The 10,312-nt window shown below is 41.9% G+C and overlaps 1 protein-coding gene across 1 annotated transcript; it reads right to left on the reverse strand.

Annotated features, from left to right (window-relative positions):
• Nucleotides 1-317: 317 nt before the first annotated feature.
• Nucleotides 318-9,005, reverse strand: LOC139536588 (GTP-binding protein Rheb-like). Its single transcript, XM_071337237.1, has 8 exons — nt 8,583-9,005; nt 8,017-8,088; nt 7,734-7,801; nt 7,424-7,506; nt 7,223-7,279; nt 7,061-7,108; nt 6,736-6,817; nt 318-6,623 (listed from the first exon to the last, which is right to left on the reverse strand). The coding sequence occupies exons 1-8, from the start codon at nt 8,632-8,634 to the stop codon at nt 6,531-6,533; spliced, it is 555 nt and encodes a 184-aa protein (XP_071193338.1). The 5' UTR covers nt 8,635-9,005; the 3' UTR covers nt 318-6,530.
• Nucleotides 9,006-10,312: the final 1,307 nt, after the last annotated feature.

The raw sequence follows: 10,312 nt of genomic DNA on the forward strand, positions 1-10,312 counted from the left end.
ACTCTATTAGGCTACAGTTTAAATACGTAATGATGAACTTCACAGGCTGGTGAAAGTGCCTAGTGATCTTGATGCTCCTTTCCAATAAATAATCAAGGGTCTTATTCTGGTGACATGATGATCGATGCTTGACTGCCATTTGACAAATAAAAATATTCTCTATAAAAATTCTTATCCATAATAATCTCATCATGTACACTAGCCTACCCGCACTGTATCTGGGAGCTGTTGGCTAGAGCTTGTGCCAAGTCCAGTGTAGGTACATTTACTATTTAACACAACAGTTTATGTGACAAAACAATCAGTAGAGTTGAAAATGCGATGGAAAAACATTGATCTTCAGATTTTTATTTGGTACATGGGAAATTTTATTGAAAAAGTACATTTTGTGTGCGCTACATCATCACACACTGATTTTTATCTGCAACAAATCGTTTGTTGGAAACACCACTGGTGGGGAAATGCGCATATTTTCTTAATGCAGATTTGAGAATATTCGCATGAAAATCTGTCGCCAATTGGATGGAAGCCTAGCTACTCACTCAATTAGCCATGTCAGCTAATCATTTTTTGATTGGTAAGTTAGTCTAGCCAGCTATCTAAACTTGTACTAATCATTGCCCGAATACTGACCGGGCACGCAAGGCACGTGCCCAGGGGCCATGACCTCCAGGGGGCCCCATTGATTTTGTTAGTCACTCTCACTCAGATACCAAATTAAAATGGCATAAGTCATGGCAAAATGTGTAGAAATGCTGGAAATTCATTTTAAAACTCAGTGGCATGTATTCATGGATGCCAAGGGAAGCCAGCCCCCCCCCCTCCCCCAAACAAGAAAATAACATACAATATATTTGATCTTTCTGTTTCATAATTTTCCTTCAATTCACAAGAGACTGAATGTATCTCACCAGAATCAGCACCCCTCTGTATGTGTAGCCCATCTATCTGATGCTGTCTGGTCAAAAATAGTATGACATCGTTGCCGCCCATAGCATTAGATGCAAGGGAAGCCATCGAGCAATTGGCCTCCCTTGATAAAAAAAGTATAAAATAGCCAATCAGCATTGGGCTAAACCTAAACTGAGTGAGCCCAACTATGAATGGTCCTGGCTCACCCAAAAAAAAGTGTTAAGGGAAGCCAGTTTGGATTTGGCTTCACAGCAATCACATCACGACAAAAACCAAACGCCATTTACAGAAAAAAATTGAATTGTTGCATCTCGTTGTGTTGTTGTCCTCCGGTGGCTAGCTAGCTAACTAAAATGGTCCCTTTCTTAAATTAGCCATGGATGGAGATAGGGATTTGGACTTGTGGTTTGACTTAATTCTCCGTACTGGCCAATGATTATAACGGCACTTCTGATCTAACCATTCATACATTGTGCACCCCTTGCCTGAGAGGATGGATGTTCAATATGTAGCTAGATGTAGTAGGCTAATGTTAACTAGTGGTCTCATCACAGCCCATGAAAGGAAGTTTGGCTAGTGTGCAAGTATTTTAGCCAGGTAGCCTAGGACAACAAAAACTAAAAACATGTACTGTGTAACAGTCATACACAGTTTCGGTAACATGAAAAAGAGGAGGATGGCATTGGCGTTTCTCTATAAGTAGGGTGAATCAACATGTTTTTTCTACTTGTATGCACACACGCGCACACACAAACACACACACACAGAAATCAGTGCCATGGACAGCCACATAACAGCCACATAATGTTTAGCTTACATTGATTGAACTAAATCATTTTGGGTATATTTTAGTGGTACTGTATTAGACTAAGCAGAGGTGATTTGATGATGTTGAAATGTTACAGTTGAAATGGTGTAGTAATAGTGGAGGCAGCTTGTTTTCTTTGACTTGCGGTAGCCTAACTCTCCGTGGTTCTAAATTAATAGTTATTTAGTAGTCTGAAAATGTTGGAAACATTAACTTGCTTGATAATTCTGTAGGTCATGTAACTTTTTTTACACACAATATACTTTGTGGACTTCACTGGACAGATGTTGCTCTCCGGTTCTGTGATGAAACACAGGTGTGGTTGAATTTATTCTGCCACTGTGTCTTCTTATTGTCTCGGCTTTAGGCTTATATACACTATATATGCAAAAGTATGTGGACACCCCTTCAAATTAGTGGATTCGGCTATTTCAGCCACAGCCGTTGCTGACAGGTGTATAAAATCGAGCACATAACCATGCAATCTCCATAGACAAACATTGAAAGTAGAACGGCCTTGCTGGCCTCCCGAGTGGTGCAGCAGTTTAAGGCACTGCATCGCAATGCTTGAGGCGTCACTACAGACCAATCCCAGGCTGTTTCACAGCTGGCCGTGACCGGGAGACCCATGAGGCGTCGTCCAGGCTAGGAGAGGATTTGGCCGGGATTTCCTTGTCCCATCGCGCTCTAGCGACTCCTTGTGGCAGGCCGGGCGCCTGCAAGCTGACTTCGGTCGCCAGCTGGGCGGTGTTTCCTCCGACACATTGGTGGGGTTGGCTTCCGGGTTCAGCGAGCAATGTGTCAAGAAGCAGTGCTGCTTGAAAGGGTCGTGTTTCGGGGGACACGTGGCTCTCGACCTTCACCTCTCCCGAGTCCATAGGGGAGACAAGACTGGATATCACTAAATTGGGGAGAAAAAGGGTTAAACAAAATCAAATTTAATCAAGAATGGCCTTACTGAAGCGCTCAGTGACTTTCAACGTGGCTGCATCATAGGATGCCACGTTTCCAACAAGTCAGTTTGTAACATTTCTGCTCTGCTAGAGCTGCCCCGGTCAACTGTAGGTGCTGTTATTGGGAAGTGGAAACGTCTAGGAGCAACAACGGCTCCAACAACGGCTCCTAGAAGTGGTAGGCCACACAAGCGCACAGAACGGTACCGCCAAATGCTGTAGCACGTTGGGCGTAAAAATCGTCTGTCCTCGGTTTTAACACTCACTACCGAGTTCACAGGCCTAAGATCACCATGCGAAATGCCAAGCGTCGGCTGGAGTGTAAGATCACCATGCGAAATGCCAAGCGTCGGCTGGAGTGGTGTAAAGCTCACCGCCATTCGACTCTGGAGCAGTGGAAATGCGCTTTCTGGAGTGATGAATCACGCTTCATCGTCTGACAGTCCGACAGGACGAATCTGGGTATGGCGGATGCCAGGAGAATGCTACCTGCCCGAATGCGTGGTACCAACTGTAAAGATTGGTGGAGGAGGAGTAATGTTCTGGGGCTATTTTTCATGGTTCGGGCTAGGCTCCTTAGTTCCAGTGAAGGGAAATCTTAACGCTACAGCATACAATAACATTCTAGACGATTCTGTGTCCAACTTTGTGGCAACAGTTTGGGGAAGGCCCTTTCCTGTTTCAGCATGACAATGCCCCCGTGCACAAAGTGAGGTCCATACAGAAATGGTCTGTCGAGAGCCCTGACCTCAACAACATCAAACACCTTTGGGATGAATTGGAACGCCGACTGTCCTACTATTGGAACGAGCCAGTCCTACTCGCCCAACATCATTGCCGACCTCACTAATGCTCTTGTGGCTGAGTGAAAGAAAGTCCCCACAGCAATGTTCCAACATCTAGTGGAAAGCCTTCCCAGAAGAGTGGAGGCTGTTATAGCAGCAAAGGGGGACCAACTCCATTTTCTTTAAATTATATATTTTTAACCTTTATTTAATTACGCAAGTCAGTTAAGAACAAATTATTATTTACAATGACAGCCTACCCTGGCCAAACCCTATGGATAGAATTGCAGGAAATTAGCTGTTAAATTGCATTTTTTTCCTTCTCTCATATTAACTTATTTTATTTTTTATTTTATTTAACCTTTACAATGACGGCCTACCCCGGCCAAACCCTAACCCGGACGATGCTGGGACAATTGTGCGCTGCCCTATGGGACTCCCAATCACAGCCGGTTGTGATATAGCCTGGAATCGAACTAGGGACGCCTTAGACCGCTGCGCCACTCGGGAGCCCAACAACTAACAGGTTATAGAGCAAAAAACGCAATTATCACAACACATAAGGGACCTCACCGGACCGATGTAACATGGCATTTTTTTCCTGGCTTGGCTTCCGCACTGATTTTACCCACACACCACTAGTGTTAAAACTGCAAAAGTGTCTCTACACCCAATGGCAAAATTGATAGAATTGCAGAAAATGTGCTGTTAAACTGCACATTTTTTTTCTCTGCCCCATAGCAAAATGTTTAGAATTGCAGGAAATGTACTTTCAAACCTACATTTTCTCTCCGCTGTCAAGACGGGGCCAGTAAAATGCTTTGCCCCCGAGGTGGGGGGAACCCCAACCAAATCTCTCTAAGGACCCCCAACAGGTTAGGGCCAGCCCTGGCTACTGGTAATGCAATTAAGAGTTAGTTTAACTGCACAAATGGATTGATTCCATAAATCAGTTGACTGCATGTGTGGGTATGGATGTGGGTACGCAGACCCACAAGCCACTGCGGCCCCTCATGATCAGTTCATATTGTTTTGTGAAAAGTCAGTAAAGACCATCAATGACGGCTTAGGCTTAGTACAGGGACAATTAAAAAATACATATGCATAATTGTAAGCATCATAATTCGGTTTTGTCAAATAAATAATTACTCATTTACTAACAGATGTCTCCAAGTGGTGTGGTATTATAGTGGCTGCATGTCTCTGTTTCAGAGGTTGAATTCAAATTCTTAGCTGCAGACAGTTATTGAGCAGCCATGACACAAATCAAATAAAAATAAAAAAAATAAAAAAGACTTTTAAAGGAGTAAAAGATTTATATATACAAAACAGTTTACAGCAATATTTCTGAGTTAACACTAACCAATGTGGGGGTATTGGTGTTCAGGTGTGTGTTGTGCACCTTGTTTTCCCCATTGGGTCAAGTCAACAGAGAAGGGAAAAAAACCTAGAGGACCTTGAGTCAGGTAGGGAAACAGGTGGGGGGGTGGGGGTAAAGCGGGGGATTGAAGGGTAAGGCACAAGACACAGCATCATCAGCTTCTCTTAGGCTGAGTTTACACAGGCAGCCCAATTCTGATCTTTTGACCAATCACATCAGATCTTTTTCAACACAAATCTGATTGGTCAGAGGACCAAGTAGTGAAAAAAAGTTTAGAATTGGGCTGCCTGCGTAAACTCAGCCTTAGACGGCATCATCAATCACCTATCAATCAATCAATCTACTACTTATTCAAAGAGAAGCACTCTATAAAAAATCTAAACAACAAATAATAGACACTAGGAGGTGGACCGTCTGGATAAATGTAAGTAATGTCAGTAAAAACCATTGGGCATCGAATTGATCTTTTGTGGACATGCAAATCATGTTATGGTGAGCACTGTGTCCGCTGGGAGTCCCCGACTCAACATAAATTCATAAGTGATAATGTGTCATAAGGCGTCCTTGCTTGGCTTGATGGAGCCCTACATCACTTCTGGAATCAAAACCCCAAAACTAAAACTAAACCAGCAGATCCTGTGGTCCCCATGAACTGGTTTACAGTCCACAGTGGTAAGGAATTATCAGTGAATGCCAACACTGAAACTCCATCTTCTTAATTATAGTATAATTATATGCAGACATTTCATTCAATATGCTGCTGAATGAACACACTTGTATTATCTCAGAATATAACTAACAACACTATCAAACCTGTGTCTAGGATCCTAGTTCTCTGGGATCAAAAGGCCACAAGTTTTTTTATACAACAGATCCATTCCATTATTTTCTAAACATCATTCAAGGGTGCCTCATCCACTGGATAATTACAGCTTAATTATTAAAGTCAGATGGTAGATCATAGTGGAAAGGAGCGAGAACCAATCTGCCAACCAGAAGAACATAAAACGGTATTCTAGAAAATACAAATTGGCATGTTTCCTAAAAGACATGATTTACAGTTCAAGAGTGAAGTGTAACCTGAAGTTGACTTGCTGAAAGTTTTACAGTGAAAAAATGTTAGCCAAGACCAATGCTACAGGAAATATATTTCTGCAATACACATCTTGTGTGAAAGAGAACTCATTCCAAGATACTGTAACCAATACATTAATCAGTTGTGAATTATAGTGACTTTCCAAACAATGACCTGAGAAAAAAAAGTCAGGCATGTTTTTTAGGCATCAAGGTCAGCCCTTATTATGTACAAGGTGAAGCTAGCCAGTGAGAGTTTGGGACACTAGCAAGTCACCGCTCCATTTGTTGATACATGGCTAGCTATTTGATTGCAATTATCAGGGAGCTGTTTTTTGTTGTGAAGTTTGGGCTTGTGGCTCTTACATTGCATTCTGTATTTTCATGAGGTTTGGTTTATGCCAACCAAACTTGATAGACTTCAGTAAAACTGACAGTGAAACTCTTGTGTGACACCTGTCATAGTTCTTTTTAGTCAGCCTTGAGTATGATTGGGTGCCTTTGTGTAAAACACTTGAATTATAAAGTGGTGCTAGGGAAGTCATGATTGGCAGGCTGGTGACGTTGTGTCTCCTGGCTTCATCCAATGAGCTTACTGCTGTCCTGGTGAGACCCTCTTACATCACGGCACACTTTTTATCCTCTGAGGGAACGTTCCCATCCGCCCTCTCCATCTCCAGAATGATCCGCTTGAATACCTCTACAGCGGTCTGCAATGCATAGAGTTGAAAGTAGAAAAACAATCAATAAATAAGTTAATGCTTTTGAATAGACACATTTTTTATGAGTAGCTCTGTCTGCAGAGAAGATATCTTTGTCTACTTCGTTTTCCTTGGCAGAAGACTCCATGAATGCTGCTCCCCATGAGTGGGCCAGCTTCTTCCCTTCCTCTGGCTTGATCACCCTGAGGGGAGGAGGGACACACTGAGCATGATGTAATGAAATCACACCTTTTTATAGGTCAGGTAGCATGAATGTACCTATATGACCACAAGGTCCAAGACCTCAAATGGAAAACCAAGGTGAAACCATATACCAGTTTTTAAAATGGGATGGTAGTGGCACGGTTCTATACATAATGTACCAGCCATGCATGTGAGTGGGAGCACCAATGCTCTCCTCCTTCATTCAGCTCAAGTAGGTTTACCTTTCCATGTGGAGATCTTTTTTATTTCCAACAAGAACAGTTGGCACCCTAAAAGAACACACATACATTTTAAAAAATGTACTTGGAAAACCGATTTTTTAAAGATACAAACAGATCATCAAAAGCATCATCACCAACCTTTTATAACTTAGGTTAACTTACTGTATTTTCCCAACCATATCTAGCAGCTTGTCATGAAGAACCTGAACAACTTCAAAACTGCAAAAAGTGAAAGACAAAAAGAGACAGGTTACCAGTGTGTATTGATGGACAGACAACTATCTATACACACAGTAGAGTCACAAGATCAGAGGGCCAGGACAAAGGATGAACTGCAAATGAAATGTACCCGTAACTACTCACCTTTTCATGGAGGTTACTGCGTAGACCAAGACATAACCATGGATGTCCATTGAATGAGACTGAGGGAAAATAGAGTACTCGTCCTGTAGAGATAAGGCGAGAAATCGGTTAAAGAGAAAACACACAAGGACAGACAAGTGCTTCTGAAAAGAATATTGTCTGTTGTTTTCCTTCATATCCCAACCATTTTAAATGTTGCATCGGCACAAATGGTCACTGATCACCAGAACCCAGAACATTTAATGTGTTATTTCAGAGAGCTGAGAAACAGAGGTAAAGAAAGAAGATGAGTAATGTAAAGCATACATACCTGACCAGCAGTATCGACCAACTGAAGATTGAAATCTTGACCGTTGACAGACACCATTTTGTTGAAGGCTGGAAAGAGTTGAAGAGGAAGTTGTCAAGCCCAGGCTATGCCACATAAGGTGAGCATGTGGTAATTTCTGGATATAGCATGATCATAAAAAGGAGCATATGTTCTGCTTTTCACCCATGCATATTATTTGACCCTCAATGACACCTTAATAGTGGCTGCAATAACTTAGAATAACAAAACTGATCCAACGAAAAAACGAAATAAAAAGACTTACTGTTTTCAATGGTAGGGTCATATGAATCTACAAACTGTCCTTCCACGAACTGTATTGTGAGAGAAGACTTTCCTGTAGAGGTAGAGAAAAAGTACGTTGTTGTGGCCGATGAGCAGCAATTTCCAAAATCATAGGAAAACAAAATGACCATTTGTTACCCGACTCTGAGCAACAGTTATACATTGTGATTGGCTGTGTTAGCTATGACTGCAGCGGTTTCACGATGAAAATATCTAGCTAGCTAGGTCTATGAGCTAACGTTAGTAACGTTTGTTGGCCGCGTTAACACATCGTGGAACTTGGCTTAAGTTGTTAGTACACAACGTTGGCATGGTGATTAGAGTAAGTAGAAGGTTATCAACTACAACGTTTATACATTAACACACTACACAATTACAGAGCTATGACATTATCTTATGTGCTTGATTCTGTTTTGGTACTAGAAGCTAGCTAGCCTTTGTTTTTATCATAGCTACGCTATTGCTAGCTAACCATCTAGCAGCAACGTTAACTATGAAAACAAAAACAAAGGCTAGCTAAGTAACTTAGCTTCTTATTTCACTCACCAACAGATCTGTACCCAATCACAGCAATCTTCCTGTATTTTGGTTGAGGCATTGTTTTAAAATAATAACGTAATATAGAATGTTGTTTTTGTATCTATGGTCGTTTTAATAAACAAACAAAAACTTTACCACCGCGTTCGTATCACGTCACGTGACAACAACAAACTTTTCAAAGCCGCTGGGCTTCGAGTTGCAACTTCAGAACTGAACTGAAGCTGATAGAACACGTATTTCGACTGATACTTGCACTATATCGGTTATCGATATAATTATGTATGGCGATAATTCGTTTGAAATATCTAAATATTAGTTTTCAGAACTTAAAACAGGAAACCAAAACGGATTATTCACAAGAGTTGCGCTTCCCGAGTAACACTGTCGGAAACTGGTAAAGCACACCGTCGTAAAACTACATACGACAGAGCTTGTTCTTCTTCTTCGATGAGGTTTAACGGCGGTTGGGATCCAGTAAATGTTGCATTACCTCCACCTACTAGACTGGAGTACAACTCCCTAATACTTTGTTTGAAGAAATAAATAAATACCCTACCATCTAACACAAAAAATATATAAATTACACTACCCTACTCCACTATTTACATCTATTTAGTTCTACCTCAGGCCAACAACTTGAAAAGAAGGGACGCCACCACTTAAGACACCCTGTTACTCTTCTGATGTGTTGTCTCGTACACCCAAATTCACACAACCTCAATTTTCTGCAACATACGTTCCATCCCTGCAGTACAGTTGATAACCATTGCTATAAATGCAAAAAATCCCATCTTACTGAAACATATCACTTGTTGGCATTTCCCTCTTTACTGGTACAGATCTACTACTCACACCACTCCTCCCAGGATCCCTCCCCCTTGACTCCTCTTCAAATCAAATCAAACTTTATTTATCACATGCGCTGAATACAATAAGTGTAGACCTTATCGTGAAATGCTTACAACAGTGCAGTCCAAGAAGAGTTAAGAAAATATTTACCAAATCATCTAAAGTGAAAAATACTAAAAAGTAACACAATAAAAAACAATAAAGAGGCTATATACAGGGGGTACCGGTACTGAGTCAGTGTGCGGGGGTACAGGTTAGTTGAGGTAATTTGTACATGTAGGTAGGGGTGAAGTGACTATGCATAGATAATAAACAGTGAGTAGCAGCAGTGTACAAAACAAATGGGGGGGTCAATGTAAATAGTCCGGTGGTCATTTTATTAATTGTTCAGCAGTCTTATGGCTTGGGGGTAGAAGCTGTTAAGTACAGCTCCGGTACAGCTTGCCGTGCGGTAGCAGAGAAAACAGTGGCTGACTTGGGTGGCTGGAGTCTCTGACAATTTATGGGCTTTCCTCTGACACCGCCTATTATATAGGTCCTCCTGGATGGCAGGAAGCTTGGCCCCAGTCATGCACTGGGCCGTATGCACTACCCTCTGTAGCACTACCCTCCTTTTTGAGGATCTGGGGACCCATGCCAAATATTTTCAGTCTCCTGAGGGGGAAAAAGTTTTGTCGTGCCCTCTTCACGACTGTCTTGGTGTGTCCTCGACTTTCTTCACTGCCTCAGCATATGACAACTTCTGAACTACTCTAACTCTGAAAACCTCAATCTGCCTCTCTCGCACGGGACATTTCTGATTGCCAGCCCCATGGGCACCACTACAATTAACACATACCACTACTTTCCCCAATGATACACATTCCTTTGTCTCATGCCCTTCTGCA

The sequence above is a fragment of the Salvelinus alpinus genome, chromosome 12 (genome assembly GCF_045679555.1).
Source record: "Salvelinus alpinus chromosome 12, SLU_Salpinus.1, whole genome shotgun sequence".
NCBI classification, from domain to species: Eukaryota; Metazoa; Chordata; class Actinopteri; order Salmoniformes; family Salmonidae; genus Salvelinus; species Salvelinus alpinus.